This window comes from Hyperolius riggenbachi, chromosome 11, assembly GCF_040937935.1.
Source record: "Hyperolius riggenbachi isolate aHypRig1 chromosome 11, aHypRig1.pri, whole genome shotgun sequence".
NCBI classification, from domain to species: Eukaryota; Metazoa; Chordata; class Amphibia; order Anura; family Hyperoliidae; genus Hyperolius; species Hyperolius riggenbachi.
In genome coordinates this window covers 13588364-13610145 of record NC_090656.1, presented here as the reverse complement: position 1 = coordinate 13610145, position 21782 = coordinate 13588364, and the positions used below count along the sequence as shown (strand labels likewise).

At 46.1% G+C, this 21782-nt stretch overlaps 1 protein-coding gene across 6 annotated transcripts in view; it reads left to right on the top strand.

Annotated features, from left to right (window-relative positions):
* The window catches only part of LOC137538028 (serine/threonine-protein kinase Nek11-like), a 468978-nt gene that overhangs the window by 223765 nt on the left and 223431 nt on the right, over positions 1 to 21782 (top strand). For all 6 annotated transcript variants that reach the window (XM_068259965.1, XM_068259961.1, XM_068259962.1 and 3 more), the window contains one exon: positions 7932 to 8081. In XM_068259965.1, the coding sequence (XP_068116066.1) occupies positions 7932 to 8081 (150 nt within the window). The remainder of the gene's footprint in view (positions 1 to 7931; positions 8082 to 21782) is intronic.

Genomic DNA, 21782 nt, shown 5'->3' with positions numbered 1-21782 from the left:
AGGATTGCCACACCATGCTACGTGGTTTACACTTGATGGCATCCAGGGCCAGATCTAGACTTTTTGCTGCCTGAGGCAAACTTGTGAGGATATGCCCCCCCTCCAATTTGGAATGATTGCACAGCACCCAGTCATTTTCACTGCATGTTATAGCCATGATGTGACCCCCCAAAAAACCTACTACCCTCAGTATAGGTAGGTAGCCAGGTATAGGTGCCCCTGTATAGGGAGCCAGGTTTAGGTGACCTCAGTATATAGGTAGTAAGTTATAGGTACCCCCAGTATAGGTAGCCAGGTATAGGTACCCCCAGTATAGGTAGCCAGGTATAGGTACCCCCAGTATAGGTAGCCAGATATAGGTACTCCCAGTATAGGTAGCCAGGTATAGGTACTCCCAGTATAGGTAGCCAGGTATAGGTACTCCAAGTATAGGTAGCCAGGTATAGGTACTCCCAGTATAGGTAGTAAGGTATAGTTACCCCCAGTAAAGGTAGCCAGGTATAGGTACCCCCAGTATAGGTAGCCAGGTATAGGTACCCCCAGTATAGGTAGTAAAGTATATTTACCCCAGTATAGGTAGCCAGGTATAGGTAGCCAGGTATAGGTACTCCCAGTATAGGTAGCCAGGTATAGGTACTCCCAGTATAGGTAGTAAGGTATAGTTACCCCCAGTATAGGTAGCCAGGTATAGGTACCCCCAGTATAGGTAGCCAGGTATAGTTTCCCCCAGTATAGGTAGCCAGTTATAGCTGCCCCCAGTATAGGTAGTCAGGTATAATTACCCCCAGTATAGGTAGCCAGGTATAGGTACCCCCAGTATAGGTAGCCAGGTATAGTTTCCCCCAGTATAGGTAGCCAGTTATAGCTGCCCCCAGTATAGGTAGTCAGGTATAATTACCCCCAGTATAGGTAGCCAGGTATAGGTACCCCCAGTATAGGTAGCCAGGTATAGGTACCCCCAGTATAGGTAGCCAGGTATAGGTGCCCGCAGTATAGGTAGCCAGGAATAGGTGCCCCCAGTATAGGTAGCCAGGTATAATTACCCCCAGTATAGGTAGCCAGGTATAGGTACCCCCAGTATAGGTAGCCAGGTATAGGTACCCCCAGTATAGGTAGCCAGGTATAGGTACCCCCAGTATAGGTAGCCAGGTATAGGTACCCCCAGTATAGGTAGCCAGGTATAGGTGCCCCCAGTATAGGTAGCCAGGTATAGGTGCTCCCAGTATAGGCAGCCAGGAATAGGTGCCCCCAGTATAGGTAGCCAGGAATAGGTGCCCGCAGTATAGGTAGCCAGGTATAGTTTCCCCCAGTATAGGTAGTTAGTTATAGCTACCCCCAGTATAGGTAACCAGGTATAGGTGCCCCCAGTATAGGTAGCCAGGTATAGGTACCCCCAGTATAGGTAGCCAGTTATAGCTGCCCCCAGTATAGGTAGCCAGGTATAGTTACCCCCAGTATAGGTAGCCAGGTATAGGTACCCCCAGTATAGGTAGCCAGGTATAGGTACCCCCAGTATAGGTAGCCAGGTATAGGTGCCCCCAGTATAGGTAGCCAGGTATAGTTACCCCCAGTAAAGGTTAGCCAGCTAAAATTGCCCCCAGTATAGGTAGCCAGGTGTAGGTTTCCCCCAGTATTGGTTAGCCAGGTATAGTTGCCCCCAAGAAAATTCTACGGATATATCATCAGGCATTACTTTAGCCAAGGCTAACCCTGCACTCCGTGTAATCACTGTGTATCTGGTCACTGCACGGTATGTGGTCACTGTGTACCTGGTCACTGCACGGTGTGTGGTCACTGTGTACCTGGTCACTGCACGGTGTGTGATCACTGTGTACCTGGTCACTGCACGGTGTGTGGTCACTGTGTGTCTGGTCACTGCACTGTGTGTGGTCACTGTGTACCTGGTCACTGCACTGTGTGTGGTCACTGTTTACCTGGTCACTGCACTGTGTGTGGTCACTGTGTACCTGGTCACTGCATTGTGTGTGGTCACTGTGTACCTGGTCACTGCACTGTGTGTGGTCACTGTGTACCTGGTCACTGCACGGTGTGTGGTCACTGTTTACCTGGTCACTGCACTGTGTGTGGTCACTGTGTACCTGGTCACTGCACTGTGTGTGGTCACTGTGTACCTGGTTACTGCATTGTGTGGTCACTGTGTACCTGGTCACTGCACAGTGTGTGGTCACTGTGTACCTGGTCACTGCACGGTGTGTGATCACTGTGTACCTGGTCACTGCACTGTGTGGTCACTGTGTACCTGGTCACTGCACTGTGTGGTCACTGTGTACCTGGTCACTGCACGGTGTGTGATCACTGTGCACCTGGTCACTGCACTGTGTGGTCACTGTGTACCTGGTCACTGCACGGTGTGTAGTCACTGTGTACCTGGTCACTGCACTGTGTGTGGTCACTGTGTACCTGGTCACTGCACTGTGTGTGGTCACTGTGTACCTGGTCACTGCACGGTGTGTGGTCACTGTTTACCTGGTCACTGCACTGTGTGTGGTCACTGTTTACCTGGTCACTGCACTGTGTGTGGTCACTGTGTACCTGGTCACTGCACTGTGTGTGGTCACTGTGTACCTGGTTACTGCATTGTGTGGTCACTGTGTACCTGGTCACTGCACAGTGTGTGGTCACTGTGTACCTGGTCACTGCACGGTGTGTGATCACTGTGTACCTGGTCACTGCACTGTGTGGTCACTGTGTACCTGGTCACTGCACTGTGTGGTCACTGTGTACCTGGTCACTGCACGGTGTGTGATCACTGTGCACCTGGTCACTGCACGGTGTGTAGTCACTGTGTACCTGGTCACTGCACTGTGTGGTCACTGTGTACCTGGTCACTGCACGGTGTGTAGTCACTGTACAGTGTGTAGTCACTGTGTACCTGGTCACTGCACGGTGTGTAGTCACTGTGTACCTGGTCACTGCACTCTGTGTAGTCACTGTGTACCTGGTCACTGCACGGTGTGTGATCACTGTGTACCTGGTCACTGCACTGTGTGGTCACTGTGTACCTGGTCACTGCACTGTGTGGTCACTGTGTACCTGGTCACTGCACGGTGTGTGTGATCACTGTGTACCTGGTCACTGCACTGTGTGGTCACTGTGTACCTGGTCACTGTGTACCAGGTCACTGCACGGTGTGTAGTCACTGTGTACCTGGTCACTGCACTGTGTGGTCACTGTGTACCTGGTCACTGCACGGTGTGTAGTCACTGTGTACCTGGTCACTGCACTGTGTGGTCACTGTGTACCTGGTCACTGCACGGTGTGTAGTCACTATACAGTGTGTAGTCACTGTGTACCTGGTCACTGCACGGTGTGTAGTCACTGTGTACCTGGTCACTGCACTCTGTGTAGTCACTGTGCACCTGGTCACTGCAGTGTGTGGTCACTGTGTACCTGGTCACTGCACAGTGTGTGGTCACTGTGTACCTGGTCACTGCACGGTGTGTGGTCACTGTGTACCTGGTCACTGCACAGTGTTTGGTCACTGTGTACCTGGTCACTGCACGGTGTGTAGTCACTGTGTACCTGGTCACTGCACAGTGTGTGGTCACTGCACAGTGTGTGGTCACTGTGCACCTGGTCACTGCAGTGTGTGGTCACTGTGCACCTGGTCACTGCAGTGTGTGGTCACTGTGCACCTGGTCACTGCAGTGTGTGGTCACTGTGTACCTGGACACTGCACTTTGTGTAGTCACTGTGTACCTGGTCACTGCACGGTGTGTGGTCACTGTGTACCTGGTCACTGCACTCTGTGTGGTCACTGCACAGTGTGTGGTCTCTATGTACCTGGTCACTGCACTCTGTGTGGTCACTTGTGTATCTGGTCACTGCACAGTATGTGGTCCCTGTGTATCTGGTCACTGCACAGTGTGTGCACTGTGTACCTGGTCACTGCACTGTGTGGTCACTGTGTACCTGGTCACTGCACTGTGTGGTCACTGTGTACCTGGTCACTGCACTGTGTGGTCACTGTGTACCTGGTCACTGCACTGTGTGGTCACTGTGTACCTGGTCACTGCACTGTGTGCAGGGCCGGCGCTACAATTAAGGCAAAGGAGGCAGCTGCCCCAGGGCCCCAGAGCTTGTAGGGGCCCCCAGTGGCTACAAGAGGAAAAAAAAATTCAAAATCGGCCTTATAGTTTTTGAGAAAATCGATTTTAAAGTTTCAAAGGAAAAAAAAACACATTTAAAAACCTGCCGAATTTAATGGTTAATAGCAAATCCACCTTAAATGCTAGAAACCCTAAATTTGCAGGGTATGTTAAGGAGATCATTAGGAATAAGAGGAAAAAACAATTTTTCAAAAAGACCTTATAGTTTTTGAGAAAATCGATTTTAAAGTTTCGAAGGAAAAAAAGTATACTTTTAAATGCGGTAAATGTCACTTTTAGTAGCAAACCTAACGGTAGTGTAATTTTACATGCATCAAACGAAAACGCAATAAATTTCCTGACGGGGTTTCCAGGGGGTGGAAACTTCTCTGCAGCCGCAACGCTTTGGCCAGGGATCGCTATACAGCTGCAATATGGCTGTATGAAGATCCCTGGCATGTTTTCCTATTTTCCCAATTTTTTTTTTTATGTTTAGAGTGTGGGAATTTAAAAAAAAAATTGTGGGGTCCCCCCTCCTGAAACTTTTTAACCCCTTGTCCCCCATGCAGGCTGGAATAGCCAGAATGTGGAGCTCCGACCGATTGGGGCTTCACACCCTGACTATACCAGCTGCAAAAAAGGTCTCTTAATGCCCATTTTTGTTCCGGGGTATATGTTGGGGGGGCCCCCCAGTTTTATTTTGCCCTGGGGCCCCATTGTTGCTTAAACCGGCCCTGACTGTGTGGTCACTGTGTACCTGGTCACTGCACTGTGTGGTCACTGTGTACCTGGTCACTGCACTGTGTGGTCACTGTGTACCTGGTCACTGCACTGTGTGGTCACTGTGTACCTGGTCACTGCACTGTGTGGTCACTGTGTAGCTGGTCACTGCACTCTGTGTGGTCACTGTGTATCTGGTCACGGCACTCTGTGTGGTCACTGTGTATCTGGTCACTGCACGGTGTGTGGTCACTGTGTACCTTGTCACTGCACTCTGTGTGGTCACTGTGTACCTGGTCATTGCACTGTGTGTGGTCACTGTGTACCTGGTCACTGCATGCTGTGTTGTCACTGTGTATCTGGTCACTGCACACTGTGTAGTCACTGTGTATCTGGTCACTGCACAGTGTGTGGTCACTGTGTACCTGGTTACTGCACTTTGTGTGGTCACTGTGTATCTGGTCACTGCACTCTGGTCACTGTGTATCTGGTCACTGTGTACCTGGTCACTCCATGCTGTGTTGTCACTGTGTATCTGGTCACTGCACTCTGTGTGGTCACTGTGTATCTGGTCACTGCACGGTGTGTGGTCACTGTGTATCTGGTCACTGCACTTTGTGTGGTCACTGTGTATCTGGTCACTGCACTCCGTGTGGTCACTGTGTATCTGGTCACTGCAGTGTGTGGTCACTGTGTACCTGGTCACTGCACTCTGTGTGGTCACTGTGTACCTGGTCATTGCACTCTGTGTGGTCACTGTGTACCTGGTCACTGCACTCTGTGTGGTCACTGTGTACCTAGTCACTGCAAGCGCTGTTGTCACTGTGTACCTGGTCACCGCAGAATGCTTGCCGTCAGGTTGAGGTCAGGTGAGGGGCCTGCAGGTATTTTTAGCGAGAGCTCGGCAGCGCAGTGTGAGACGGGGAAGGAAAGATGCAGCTGAGCGAACAGGAAATGTTTGTCAGTTTGCTGCCAGCGGGGAGATAATTGGGGTGCGCAGGTCCTGGTTGGGGGCAGAACACCTGTTCCCATTATTACTGGAGGCTGAGTGCTCAGCTCTCTTATTAGTCGCCTGATCCTGCTTACTGAAGGGGAAACATGAGGAGGAGGGGAGACCCTTCAGCTGCCTCTCATCTTCCTGCAGCAGAGGAATTTATCTCACATTCCCTATTCACAATCAGGTGGCCGTACATCTAGCGATGTCGCAGGCCGATCGACCGTCCAAATCAATAATCTTATCCAATGTACACCCAATTGATGATTCGATTTATTTTTGGCCGAAATTGGTTGTATGCATCAATGGGATATGCTGGAAAATCTAGAAAAATCTTGGCGTTTAACCACTTCACTACCCTGGTAATTTTCACAGTTCAGCTCAGCTGTGATTACTTTGGCAATAACTTTATCAATAATTATCACAACAAAACGATCTATATATTGTTTTTTCAGGACAAAGAAGGCTTTTTGTGGCTGATATTTGTTATTAGTAATTACCTTATTTTCTATGCATTTGAAAAAGGAAAATAAGGAAAAAAGTGAAAAAATACACAATTTATCCATTTCATACTATTATTATTATTATTATTATGATTATTATTTAGTATTTATATAGCGCCGACATATTACGCAGTGCTGCACAGTGTGTGTGTGTGTGTATATATATATATACTGTAAATTGTCTTGTCACTAACTATATTGTCTTGTCACTAACTGTCCATCAAAGGAGCTCACAATCTAATCCCTACCATTGCCATATGTCTATATTGTGTAGTGTATGTACTGTAGTCTAGGACCAATTTTTAGGGGGAGCCGATTAACTTATCCGTATGTTTTTGGAATGTGGGAGGAAACCGGAGTGCCCGGAGGAAACCCACACAGACACGGAGAGAACATACAAACTCTTTGCAGATAGTGCCCTGGCTGGGATTCGAACCAGGGACCCAGCGCTGCAAGGCGAGAGCGCTAACCACAACGCCACCGTGCTGCCCATGCGTTATAGTTTTAATGTAAACCGTTCTATTGTACAATAAACCCACACATTGTATTTGTCTATCCCTCCTGTTTATTTAACCACCCTGGCGTTCTATTAAGATCGCCAGGGCAGCTGCGGGAGGGTTTTTTTTAAATTAAAAAAAAACTATTTCATGCAGCCAACTGAAAGTTGGCTGCATGAAAGCCCACTAGAGGGCGCTCCGGAGGCGTTCTTCCGATCGCCTCCGGCGCCCAGAATAAACAAGGAAGGCCGCAATGAGCGGCCTTCCTTGTTTTGCTTACATCGTCGCCATAGCGACGAGCGGAGTGACGTCATGGACGTCAGCCGACGTCCTGACGTCAGCCGCCTCCGATCCAGCCCTTAGCGCTGGCCGGAACTTTTTGTTCCGGCTACGCTGGGCTCAGGCGGCTGGGGGGACCCTCTTTCGCCGCTGCTCGCGGCGGATCGCCGCAGAGCGGCGGCGATCAGGCAGCACACGCGGCTGGCAAAGTGTCGGCTGCGTGTGCTGCTTTTTATTTCACTAAAATCGGCCCAGCAGGGCCTGAGCGGCAGCCTCCGGCGGTGATGGACGAGCTGAGCTCGTCCATACCGCCCGGCTGGTTCAGTTCATTTGTTTTTATAATGTATTAGATGTAACAATTAAGTAATGTATACAATCTGCTACTGTCTGCTCCTGGAATGTGTATTTTACATTTGTTTACTAATTAACTCTGCTTTTGAATTACCTTGGAGGAGGAGAGGGTTTACTGTCATTATTTTACAACTCTGTAGTGATGTTATTAGGTCAGAGATAAATAAACAGTGTTATCTAAGATTTTGTAGGTAGGGGAATTACATCCGAGACCTAAGGATAGGCATTAGCAGCATCTTCTATGTTCCTGATTACGCAGATACTAATCCTTCTGTTATGCATACAAATTAAGTACAAATTGTATGCAGCTTTTAACTGGGCTGGTCCAAGTCAACAGGAAGTGCTTTTGCTTGGCTCAATTTTATTACAATTTGCATTATATTTACATATTAGCTGGAATTCAGAGCATTGCATTGACTATCTCCAGTGCTGATGGGTAGAAGTTGCTGAATCCTGATTGGTGTGTTTGTGTTGCCAGGTCTCTGGGCTGCATCCTCTACGAGATCTGCACCTTCTCATCTGCCTTTGTCTGTCCCACGTGGATCCGGCTGGTATCGATGATCGTTAATGACCCAAGTCCCGACCTTCCGCCGCGCTATACTGCACAGCTCAACGATCTGCTACAACGGTGAGAAATCAGACCCGATATGTGAAATCATAAGTTAGGGAACACAATAACGGGGGCGTTTTCCCTTAGGATTTCCATCTTACGCCTCCATTCACTAAGCCGTTTAGACTAGTCTACTGATGGCTTTGTGTAAACTAGTAATCAGTCGCATCAAAAGGGAACTCACGTATACAGTAATTACCGAATTAGACCTGGTCTAAAACTGTTTAGTAATTCTGACATGATGAACTTTGAATTCATAAAAGTGTAAGTGGGCATGTTCAGTAGTTATTTCCCGACAGAGAGTAGACCTGCTGCTCCCTGTCGGGAAGTGAGATCTTTCAGGCCAGGAAAATAAGCCCAATTGTAACAGAATCTATTTCATATTACATGAAGTGCAACACAAATAGTAAACTTTACAGCCATAAAACTTTTTTTTTCAAAAATGAGAAATAAAAGTTAGTTTAGTTTGAAGGAGCCCCGCTGCTAACATCCAGAGACTGACTGGTAATTTGGGAGAATATGGCAAGAATCTGTATTTACCAAATAATTTAGACTACCTTAGGCCCAGTGCACACCGAGCGGTTTTTGGAGCGATCCGCCGGCCGCATCCGCCTGGAAAAATGCTTGGCTAATGTATTGCAATGGGATGGTGCACACCGGCGGTTTGAGGTTTTTGCCCGGCCGCAAACGCGCCTCCTGCTGCGCGTTTGCGGTTTGCTAAAAAACCTCAAACCGCCGGTGTGCACCACACATTGAAATACAATAGCCAAGCGTTTTCACTGGCTGATGCGGCTGGTGGATCGCATACAAAATCCGCTTGGTGTGCACCCGGCCAAATATCTGCTCTCTGCTCCCAAAACCGCTAGCGTTTTGACGATCTGCTAGCGGTTTTGGTGTGCACTGGGCCTTACCGACTGGTTTTAGACCTATTTTACCAAATGTCACCCACATTTCTAAAATCTTTAGTGAATTTAAAAATAAGAACAGAAATACCGCATGAGGTATTTGACCAAACCGTTTTGATTTACCAAACAGCCCTTCGTGAATTGAGGCCATTGTGTGTCCGCAGCTGCAATTGCTTTTTTCGCATGCAATTTTTCGTGTTTATTCTGTGATTTTTTTTTGGATGAGGTGAAAAACAGTATCATTACGAATGCGTGCATCGTGTGGAAAAAAACAGCTGTGTGATCTAAAAAGTCTCTAATACTTTTAGCCACAGCCCCTGAACAAGCATTCAGATCAGGTGCGCTGATTGAAGTCAGACTGGATTAGCTGCATGCTTGTTTCAGGTGTGTGATTCAGCCAAAGAGATCAGCAGGACTGCCAGGCAACTGGTATTGTTTAAAAGGAAACATCCATATCCCTCTCAGTTTAGGTTCCCTTAAAGACATCTCTGTGCCAGAGGGAGCTATAAATAAAACAGAGGGGCTGCTGTATGCGGAAGAGGGTGCAGCACATGAAAGGTGAGGGGTTCTTCTGCACATGCTGAGGGGGGTTTCTATGTACAGAAAGTTGCACTTGGAGGAAGATCCATCAGTAAATTGGCCTAGGGCTGCTGATATGACAAATCTGGCCTTGAGTATTTCTCAGATTGACCTGAGCTGAGCTGGATGAGGCATCTCCCAGGGCTGACACAGGAGCTGAGTGCAGAGGTAGATCCCCCCTAGCATTGCCTCAGGGACCTTCACACAGCTTCTCAGTGATGATCTGAGCTTGTGAGGGCTTCTCTTCTCCCAGGAACATCTCAGAATCCAACCAGCAGCCATCGTTACCCATGAAAATCAAGGAGAAGCAGACGCCAACCTCGCCACTCATCCGTAATCAGGGAAAGCAGCCGGCCCGGCCTCCCTGTACATAGCCAGATATACAACATGGAAGGGGAAGCGCTCTGCATCATTATTGGCAGTGCTGGGCTGGAGGGACGCCGCTTCTCTGACTGTAGACTAGAGAAATTAGGTCGCAGCACTTTTGAAGTCTTTCAGCCTGCAGGTGACATGTGGAGGGGGCTGAGGACCTCTGCGGAGCCAGACAACAGAGCAGGCTTGTGCTTTATCAAGCTATCTTGTCTCAGCACTGGCTGCAAGTGTACCTGTCTACTATAAACAGAGATGATTTATGTACAGGATTATTGTGCACCTGAACACCAGGAACTAGAGACTTCTCTGTGACAAGACACAAAATGGGAGGAGGCTCCTAATGTAGTATGCAATTGGTAAAATGAGTGATGAAACAATCTTACCTCAGGTGGGAGTTTTAAAGTGACACTGAGGCGAAAAAAAAAACCTCATGATATAATGAATAGTAATACGGATAATTCATAGAACATTAGTAGCAAAAAATATAGTGTCATATTTTTATTTTCAGGTATATAGTTTTGTTTTATAACATTGCATCATTCTCTAATAATTGCAGTTTCCACAACACACTCAGCATTCTAAATGATTTCACAGAGCAGGCTACTGACCCTCTGAAATTTTCTCTGCAGAAAAACCATAAACAAAGAAGAAACAATGAGATACAGTTGAGATAAGTGCTTCAAAAGACAGTGCTGTCCATGGCCTAATGAAGTTGCAGAGCTCAAAGAAGCTCTTTTGCATAGATAACTGAAGTTTCTTAAAGTGGATCCAAGGTGAAATTTTACTCATTGCATAATTGTGTTCCTTTCCTATTGTTTATAGGGCATTCCTCAAGCCAAATACTTTTTTGTTTTTGTTTTAATGCTCTAATTCCCTATAAACTAAGTAAACCACGCCCACAGGTTTTCAGAGAGCCTTGGCAGTAGCAAGGGCTCATGGGAGCTCAGTCTGGGCAGGAGGAGGAGGAGGTGTTACTAGCCATTGATTTCAGAGGGGAGGAGGGTAGATTAGTTTTTTTTCACAGGCTTAGTGATCAAGATACAGATAAGCCTGCCTGTGTGTAATGTTTACAAACAACATGGCTGCTGTCATTGTATCACAGGAAGAAATAATAATTTTCTATTAAAGCTGTTTGCAGCTAGATTTGCTGTGTAAACTATCTAAACTTTAGATAAGATATATACACAAGTTACTTGTTATAGTTAGTTTTTCATCTCGGATCCGCTTTAGCTCTTCCTGTGCTAGAAACAATATGAGACTCATATCTGTGCTAATAATGTTTTGTTTCTTAGCTGTACTGGATGGTGTAATGGTTAAGGGCTCTGCCTCTGACGCAGGAGACCAGGGTTCGAACCCTGGCTCTGCCTGTTCAGTAAGCCAGCACCTATTCAGTAGGAGACCTTTGGCAAGTCTCCCTAACACTACTACTGCCTATAGAGCGCGCCCTAGTGGCTGCTGCTCTGGCGCTTTGAGTCCGCCAGGAGAAAAGCACGATATAAATGTTATTTGTCTACTACACATACAAGTCATTATATCATAAGTTTATTTTCACTTCAGATTACTTTTTTTTGGACACAGGAAAAGACGATGCGTTTCGTGGGATCTGCCCGCTTCCACAGGTTTCCAGTACAGTGTCTGTGAATAAACACATAAGAGACCTGAGGAAGCAGGCAGGTCCCGCAAAACGCGTTGTCTTTTCCTGTGTCCAATAAAATTATCATCCTTAAACCTCCCACCTCAAGTAAGATTGTCTCATCACTCACGTTTGCCCATAGCATACTATACTGAGACGCCTCTTCCCATTTTGTGTACAGTTTTCCCCTCCCCTTTTATTTTAAATGCATTTTAACGGGAGTAAATTCATTATTTCTCAGTTTTCGACCAATATAGTTTTAAAATAAAATGTTATTTTCCCATTTGTCCCGGTTATTGCAACGATTAAATTAAATCCCTAGAACAATGTATGAGGACAATATTTTATTTGAGATAAAGGTGCATGTTTTTCAGTAATAATAATATACCCTCTTTACATAGATATAAAAAAAATTGTTAATGTATGTAGGTGTAATATTACAATTTGGCCACAAGATGTCCTCGTGCATTATTTCCTATTCCCATACAATAAGTACGCTAAATAGGAAGTAATGCGTGGCCGTGTTGCATCGGAAGTGATCTCATTGATACCAGCGATCACAGGGGCCTAGAGGGGAGATGAATGAATGTAAACAAAGTTCCCATTCACTAATCTAATGATTGTCGGCGAGAGCAGTGTAAAGAAGCAAGCGGGAGGGAGCGCAGCGGCACCATTTGAGAATGATCACCGTTTTTGAACAAAAACAATGATTATTTTCATCGGACAAGCACAAATTGGCTCAGGGGACTTCTGTCCCCTGCCACCAATTCCCCCCTGTCACGGGGACCATTGTGATCGCGGGCTCCCACACAATTGCGCACACAGCCCCACAGACTGCATGGCGCGAGTCTCATGTCCCTGCGGCTGTAACAGTAGCAGCTGCGGACGTGAGACTCTGCTAAAGGGGTTTAACAGTTAATTGTGATCAGACCAGCACTACCACGTTTTGTTATTACGGATGCTTCTGCCTGTGGCCTTGGTGATGTTCTCATACAATACCCCGCAGATCATGTAGAGAAAACATTAGCATTTACGTCTGTAACTCTTTCTAAAGCAGAACAAAAATAATCCACTGTAGATAAAGAAGGTTTAGCATGTGTTTGCGTAACAGGAAAATGCAGAGCCTGCTTGTGGGATTGGCAGTTTTCCTTGGAGGTTGAACGTCATATCTTAACTGAGATACTCACAACAAAGGGACCAGAATGAGCTGGAAGCAGTATAGCTAGATGGTCAGTAAGGCAGCTCAATTTTAGTTGCATAATGTTATTACGGCAATTTTATTCTAGTTGAGTTTCAGGTAACTGTCAACCACCCACAATGAGAGGGCTTACAGACACCATGAAACTTTATCCAGGCCAGAGAGAGACAAGTCATATGGGGCTTATATATGTTGGTGTCCTATGCAGACAAATTGGTGTTTTGGTGTTAAGTTTTCCAAGGAAGGACCTGTAAGGTGACAAGGGTACAGGTCCAATGACTGAGTCTTGTGGGACACCCATAGATGGAACAGAGGGAGAGCAAGAGCTACTAGTATTGAGAGATATTTGGATGAATAAGCAGTGAACCAAGAGAAAGGGCACTGTCACCAGTACTGGAAGAGTGTAAAGTTCGGAGTAGAAGAGGGTGATTGTGGGAAAAGCAGAGGAAAGATCTAAGATGTGCAGGGACAACCTGCATTGTAACATGGGTCTAATGTAGTCATTAACGAAAGGGGGAAAAGGTGTCCAAATGTAGATTGAACTATGTTAAAAAAAAAAATAATAAAGGGGAGCAGGCTTACTTCAATAACGGCACATTCATACGCATATGAAGTTAAATTATGCAAAGCAATGAATTTCGTGGGTCTATGCACTCTTCCTCAGGCCAAGAGCCAAGAACGGAGGTGCTCCATAGGGTGAGTGCAGCTCTAGAGAAGTCCTACACGGCCCATGGGAGTGAGAAATTCACCGAGCGGTCAGACGGAGGACATTAGATGACCAGAGGGGGCAGGTCGGTATATATCTGCGGCCGAGCTTGGAGATGTACAGAGGCGCCGGTAGGATAAGTCACTAAAAGTTTAAAATGTTTGGGCTGCGGTGGTGGACCAGAACTCTAAACAGACACATGTACTGTCGGAATTCAAGTAATACACAATTTATTCATATACTCCCAATAAAAGTTGCAACGCGTTTCGCAGGCAAGAACCCGCTTCAAACGGAGATGTAGGTTGGGTAGGTCTAATGCACAGATTTGTAGGCAAGGCACAGAATCTTGAAACTGATCCAGAAGCTGAAGGAAGGGGGAGGGGGGGGGGAGGCAGTGCAGGGATTTGAGGGGGGGAGGGTGGACATGGAAGCGGAGAGGTGTGAAGAATGGATGAGTCTAATGGCCCATACTCACGGGCTACAATTGTCGCCACAACACGCGGCGCACGCGTGTTATGGCGACAGGTCGCCCGTGAGTATGCGGCGTTGCACGGGCGCGCACCCCGAACCGTCGCTCGTCGCTGATGTCGCCAGGCGATTGACCTGGTCAATCGCCTGCCGACAGTTGCCGCCGCAACTCCGCCGCAACTGTCGCTAGTCCGCGTGAGTATGCGGACTAGCGACAGCAACCTTCATAAAGAATACGGCGCTTCCGTCGCACCGCTGATCCCTCTTCCGCGTGTGTACGCGGAGGGACCTGGCGACGAGCTGTCGCCGGCCTGTCGCGCACACGCTCACGTGTGCTGGCGACAGGGCAAAAAAGTTGCCCGTGGATATGGGCCATTATTCAGGAATGGGTTTGCAACCTAAGAACTCTAAGGGCAGATCTTAAAGTGAACCTCCAGACTAAAAATCTGCTCAGCAGAACTGAAAAGACTTGGTGATTCTTTAACAGTTTCACAGCATCAGAACTTTGTTTTTCTTATGCTGGGAATACAGCATGAGATTTTTTTGGCAGTCAGATGGTTCGATAGATAATTTCCGACAGGTCCGATCTTATTTTCGATCGGTTTTCTGATAGATTTTTCATAGAAGTGAATGGATTCGAAAAACAATTGGAAAATAGATCGGACAGTAAATCTGCTGAAAAATCTTATTGTGTATTCCCAGCATAACCCAAGGCTCATTTTTAGCTGCACAGAAGCTAAGCTCCATCCCATCAAAGAAATCTACCTGGGCATTTTCCCCTGATGCTGTGCAAAGCATGATGGGATTTCTGATGTTGTTGTTCTCCTTCTGCTGTTTTGGCGCAAATTTGTCTTTTTGTTTTTTAATTTTTAGATTTGAAGCCTAGCGCGCGCAGCTGGAAGGGGTGATCAGGACACAGGACAGTTGGAACTGTGTCTCATGCTCCTTGTCACTTCCTTTCAACCAAAAAGATGGCTGCCCCCATGAAATCACAAACATTTGCCTGTTCTTTCAAAACAGGGTGGGTACGAGATTATATTACCTATCTATTTTAATTAACATAACTAATGTAACTTGCAGTATGTTTGTTTAGGCTGAAGATCCTCTTTAAGATCTCCTTTCAGTCCAGCCACTTACTCACAGCCCATCTCTCCAGTTCGGTAATACCCCAGAGTTTTGCCAGTTGGTTTATTGGCGTAGCCATAGTTCTGAGCTGTTCTGTAGTGCAGTGCTCAGTGTTGGCTGGAATCTCGTGTTGCTAGTTGTCTTTCCTAGAATTTCCAGTTATAACTGTCAGATGTGTATGTTCCTTTCATGTGCGTGACTCTTCTTCCTAATTTGTTCCTGCAGCTGTGAGCGTCCCACTTCTGTTCTGTGCCGACAGGTCTGAACACCGCGTCGCTCCCCAAACACGTCCTCCTCACGCTGCAGAGTTCACTCTCTGTAGACACTTTAATAGGACAGAACGGGAGGATCAGAGACAGGAATACTCTTTGTGGTCTGGTACATTTTTACATGCTAAGCATTTATCTAGGCTGGTACAGGAGTAGAGAGTAGAACGATCAGACACAGGAAATACAGCATATCACAGACACAGAATGGTTGTAAGCAGGGCCGTTTCTTGGGCAGGGCGACTGCCCTGAGAGCAGACTGGTGAGTAGAAGGGGGGCACAGGCAGAAAGATATAACCGCTATGGATATTCGTGCATAAAGATGGACCAGGCACTGTCCCTTTAACCGCTTTAATGTTTGTACTCAGACCAAATCCGTAGACAACAAGCAGATTTACATACAGTCTGTACAAGATACATCAAACCTGCATCAGTAGACGGTGGTGGAGTGAGTGAGAGGCCGGTGACCAGAGATGGCCCGAACCTCCGATTTTAGGTTTGTTAACCGGGTTCGCGAAGCTACTGCAAAAGTTCGGTTTGCGCAAACTTTCACGAACCGCAATAGACTTCAATGGGGAGGCGAACTTTGAAAAATAGAAAAAATTATGCTGGCCACAAAAGTGATGGAAAAGATGTTTCAAGAGGTCTAACACCTGGAGGGGGGCATGGCGGAGTGGGATACAGGCCAAAAGTCCCGGGGAAAAATCTGGATAGGACGCAACGCAGCATTTTAAGGGCAGAAATCACATTGAATGCTAAATTGCAGGCCTAAAGTGCTTTAAAACATCTTGCATGTGTATACATCAATCAACAGAGTAACCAAGCAGCTCGGGGTGACCCAAACTACTAGGAATGGATAGGGGGATAAAAGAGACTGAAAAGCCCTCCTACTAATAAGCAATGCTTGGTAAAATTTGCCTTCTTAAAACAGAACATTTGCAATAATTCAGTTATAAGTGAACATTTGTGGTTACCCACAATGCACTACTACTAAATATCTATATCTATTATATTTAGTAGCGGTGCATTGTGGGTAACCACAAATGTTCACTTATAACTGAATTATTGCATATTTCCTTCTGTTTTAAGAAGGCAATTACACCAAGCTATACATCAATCAGGGAGTGTAATTAGAGTACTGCTTCACACTGACACACCAAACTCACCGCAAACAGCTGTTTGCGTAGTGACGGCCGTGCTGGACTGCTGCGCACCGTGGCGAGAGTGTAGGCCGTGGCAGTTATCAAGCTCATATGGTCGCCGGGCTGTGGTAGCTGAATGACAGATAGGTAGGTAGGCATAGGTAGGTGCCTCAGTAGTTAGCTAGGCATAGGTAGGAGTCTCCGTATAGGTAGGTAGGCATAGGTTGGTGCCCCAGTATAGTTAGGTAGGCATAGGTTGGTGCCCCAGTATAGGTAGGTAGGAGTCCCAGTATAGGTAGATAGGCATAGGTAGGTGCCCCAGTATAGGTAGGTAGGCATAGGTAGGTGTCCCAGTATAGGTAGATAGGCATAGGTAGGTGCCTCAGTAGTTAGCTAGGCATAGGTAGGAGACCCAGTATAGGTAGATAGGCATAGGTAGGTGCCCCAGTAGTTAGCTAGGCATAGGTAGGAGTCCCAGTATAGGTAGGTAGGCATAGGTTGGTGCCCCAGTATAGGTAGGTAGGCATAGGTAGGAGACCTAGTATAGGTAGGTAGGCATATGTAGGAGTCCCAGTATAGGTAGATAGGCATAGGTAGGTGCCCCAGTAGTTAGCTAGGCATAGGTATGAGTCCCAGTATAGGTAGGTAGGCATAGGTAGGTGTACCAGTATAGGTAGATAGGCATAGGTAGGTTCCCCAGCAGTTAGCCTAGGCATAGGTAGGAGTCCCAGTATAGGTAGGTAGGCATAGGTAGATGTCCCAGTATAGGTAGATAGGCATAGGTCGGTGCCCCAGTAGTTAGCTAGGAATTGGTAGGAGACCCAGTATAGGTAGGTAGGCATAGGTAGGTGCCCTAGTATAGGTAGGTAGGCATAGGTGCCCTAGTATAGGTAGGTAGGCATAGGTAGGTATCCCCATATAGGTAAGTCGGTGCCCCAGTAGTTAAGTAGGTGTCCTAGTGTAGATAGTTAGGCAGGGCCTGGCTGGCACAGTAATAGCAATTACCAAGGTCCAGCTACAACAGATAGGGCTGTATAATGCAGTGTCAGTGGTCAACACACACCAAAAAAAAAACACATCAGGAAAACATTAGCTCTCAAAAGAGCTGTTGAGGGGTGCTATTTTAGCAATAACAATCAGCCAGGAGCAAGCTAACAAGCCTACACGAGCCTAACTAATATTTCCCTATGAGAGAGTCTGCAGCAGCTGTCCCTTCACGAATTACTGCAAGTACACGAGTGAATGTAATGGCCGGCGGTGCCTGCCTTTTATAAGGGGGGGTGGGGCTCCAGGAGGGAGTGTAGCCTCATTGGCTACAATGTGCCTGCTGACTGTGATGTAGAGGGCCAAAGTTGACTCTAATGGTGCATTATGGGGGTGAACCGAACTTCTGTAAAAATTTGCCTTCGCTGGCGAACGCGAATCACTGTAAGTTCGCTGGGAACTGTTCACTGGCGAACCGTTCGGGCCATCTCTACCGGTGACCAGGGGTGGATGGGGCTGCACAACAGCCATTTCGCGCCAGTGTGGCGCTCGTTCATGTGCTTGTCCTATGTAAACAGCAGTGCGCTCGGGCTTCCGGGATTAAGCTTAGAAGTGTTTTTTCAACATTTACCTTCAGGCCCAGATCTGAAAACATCATCTAAAGGCCCAGTGATCAGTGTGGTCAAAAGTTTCCTTTTCAGGGGTAAAAGAGATTTGTGCAGCTAAAAAATCCCAACTTTAGAGTATCTTTCCAGACCACACATATTTCTGTTGGTTTTTGCACAGATTGAGGAAGGGCTGGATCTGTTGTCAGGCTTTTTCTGCTTTGAGCCCATTTGGGAAATTTCCACTCGCTTCGTGTACTCCGTAACCTCATTCTCCGAAAAGGTACTGTGGGGATGTCTTCTCAACAGGGACAGAGACTTCTGTAAAAACCTCAGACGCCTCACTGTAGCCAAGGGCAGCAGTTATTTCTCACATATAGAAACCTACTACAACATTCTTTATCGTACGGATATTACTCCCGAAAAACTACACGCAATCTCTCGCTCTAAAGATTACCTCTGTTTTAGAGGTTGTGGACAAGGGCTGTTTCTAGACTTTTTGCTGCCTGAGGCAAACTTATAAGGCACGACGCTGGGAGTGGGTACAGTGTAGTTATAACTCCCCTTCCGCCACTGATCCCCTGCAGCCTCTATCTCCTTCCTGTCCCACGCATCTGTCGCATTGGTAACCGACTACGCCCCCTGTGATGACATGCGGTCACATCATCACAGGGGGCGCTGTTACCAACACGATGGATGCCTGGGAGAAGAAGGAGTTAGAGGCTGTGGGGTATCGGCGGCGGAAGGTGAGTTGTAACTATTATGCCAGCTACCCCCCCACTCCCCCCCCCCCCCCCCCCCCGCTGCTGCTCCCACCCTCCTGCCGCTAAATCCAGCGCCCCAGGCGTTTGCACTATTTGCACGCCCATATAAACGGGACTGAATCGGACAATCCTTAAAGTGAACCTGAAGTGAAAATAAACTGATGAGAAAAACAATTATATTTATCTTCCTAAGCCTAAATGTGACTTTTTTGTATCCCTGTGTTTTCTTTTTATATTTAACCACTTCACCACTGAGGGGTTTTACCCCTTAAACACCAGAGCAATTTTCACCTCTCAGCGCTCCTTCCATTCATTCGTCTATAACTTTATTATTACTTATCGCAATTAAATAAACTATATCTTGTTTTTTTCGCCACCAATTAGGCTTTCTTTAGGTGGGACATTATGCCAAGAATTATTATATTCTAAATGTGTTTCAATGGGAAAATAGGAAAAAATGTGGGAAAAAATTATTATTTTTCAGTTTTCGGCCATTATAGTTTTTAACCACTTTGTCCTCCTTGACGTATAAAAACGTCAAGGAGGACAGGCGCGCTCCCGCGCGTGCACGCGCACTCCCGGCCGCGGAGTCAGTAGCCACGGAATCAATTTATCGGGCTATGGAGCCCGATCATTGATTCCTCTCCCCCGCTGAAAAAGCGACAGCTTCTCTCGGAAGCTTCGCTCTTTCTGAAGCTGTGTCTCTCTAAGCGTACATTGTACGCTTAGAGTGACGTCATGTAAAAAAAATCGAGATTGCCATCTTGTGGCCAAAAAGTAAAACTACAAGAAAATCCTCAAAAACATTACAATACACCAATATTTCCCCAAATTAAACACTTTTATATCCCACCCTCCCAAAAATGCCCACATAAAATGTTTAATAAAAAAAACCAAAAAAAAACATTACTATAAAAAAAAAAACATAAATATTTACCTAAGGGTCTAAACTTTTTAAATATCTATGTAAAGATGAAATATTTCTCTCTATTTTTTTTTATTAGCTTGTAAATAGTGATGTATGCAAAACGGAAAAAATGCTCTTTTATTTCCAAATAAAATATTGTCGCGATACATTGTGATAGGGACATAATTTAAATGGTGAAATAACTGTGACAAATGGGCAATAACAATACGTGGGTTTTAATTATGGAGGCATGTATTATTTTAAAACTATAACGGCCGAAAACTGACAAATAATGAATTTTTTCATTTTTTTTTCTTATTCTTCCTGTTAAAATGCATTTACAGTAAAGTGGCTCTTAGCAAAATGTACCACCCAAAGAAAGCCGAATTGGTGGCGGAAAAAACAAGATATAGATCAGTTCATTGTGATAAGTAGTGATAAAGTTATAGGCTAATGAATGGGAGGTGAACATTGCTCGGATGCATAAGCTGAAAACGACTGAGATGTTAAGTGGTTAAATAATGCATGCTACTGTAATTAAAACCCCTGAATGTATTTGCCCATTGTCCCGGTTATAAAACCGTTTAAATTATGTCCCTATCACAATGTTTGGCGCCAATATTTTATTTGGAAATAAAGGTGCATTTTTTTAAGTTTTGCATCCATCCCTAATTACAAGCCCGTAGTTTATAAAGTAACAGTGTTATACCCTCGTGACATAAATATTTAAAAAGTTCAGTCCCTAAGGTAACTATTTGGTTTTTTTTTTTATTGTATTTTTTTTTTTTTATTACAAAAAAAAAATTGGGGAGTGTGGGAGGTAATAAGTTAATTTATTGTGTAAAACTAATTGTAAAATGCTTTAGAGTGTAGTTTTACTATTTGGCCACAAGATGGCCACAGTGAGTGTTTACATGCGACCTGTAAGCGTCTGGAAGGACGCTTACAGGAAGCACTACGAGACTGGGAAAATCACAATGATCGCGCTGTTTCTCAAAGAAGCAGCAGATCATTGTGGGGGCTTAGATCAACGAACGGGAATGGATTTTCCCGTTCATTGATCTCCGGGCGAGCGGGCGGCGGCGTGCACGAGCGGCGGGAGCGCGGACAGCGGCAGGAGCGCGGAAGGTACAGATTTCTCCGTCCCTTGGTTTTTTAGGGGGGGAAAAAAAGAACGGAGAAATTCGGACCGCGGGAGGTAAAGTGGTTAAACATTTACAAAGCAGGTTGAATGTTTCACTATCTCTAATTAGTGGCAGCCTAGTAAGTGTCCCAGGGTTAGAAAAAGGTCAATAGTTCATGTATGTTATCTCTCCCTGCCCTCAGAAGTTGTATTCTGCCAGGAAAACTTTTATGGTTGGAATTATTTTATCAGTGATGTTTACTAAATTCCTGACAAGGTACCGACAAGACAGAAGCTGTCAGTTCCATGCCTAGAAATTAACTCCTTTAGGCAGCATAATAAAACCAGTGAAACAGCCTGGTTATTAAAATCTTGTGCACTGTACTACACACACGTTTATCTTATCATGTTACATGTCACCAAGGTTACACTTTAACAGATACATGAGGCAAAAAAAAAATTAAAAGATCTACATACCTGGGGCTTCCTCCTAGACATCTATGTGTCCCTCTCTGCCGCTCCGCTCTCAGCCAGTCTCCTAGGGTCCCCTCCGTAGCAGTCGCCAATCCAGACAGGTTGGACTTGCGTGGCCGGGGCCATTCTGCGCAGGCGCAGTACTTCCGCTTTCCTCACTGCCTGTGCTTCCTGTGCACCCTGTCATTAGTGCAGAACCTGCAGCGCAATCTCTTGAACTGGATCCCAGGCAGCAGTAAGATTCCAACAATTCTTCTAACTCCTCCTGATCTTATTGAGAACCAACATAGAAGGCTGTGGCTAATGTCAAGCTTTGAAGCTGAATGACTATTGAAGTGTATATTTGTAGAGTGTAACGGCTTAGGCCAGCATTTATGTTTACGCACACAAATAGTATTGACACCTGTAAGAGTTTTTCTGCCGCTGAGTCGCTGACATCCAGGTCTGTCCTCGGTAGCTCTGCCCGGA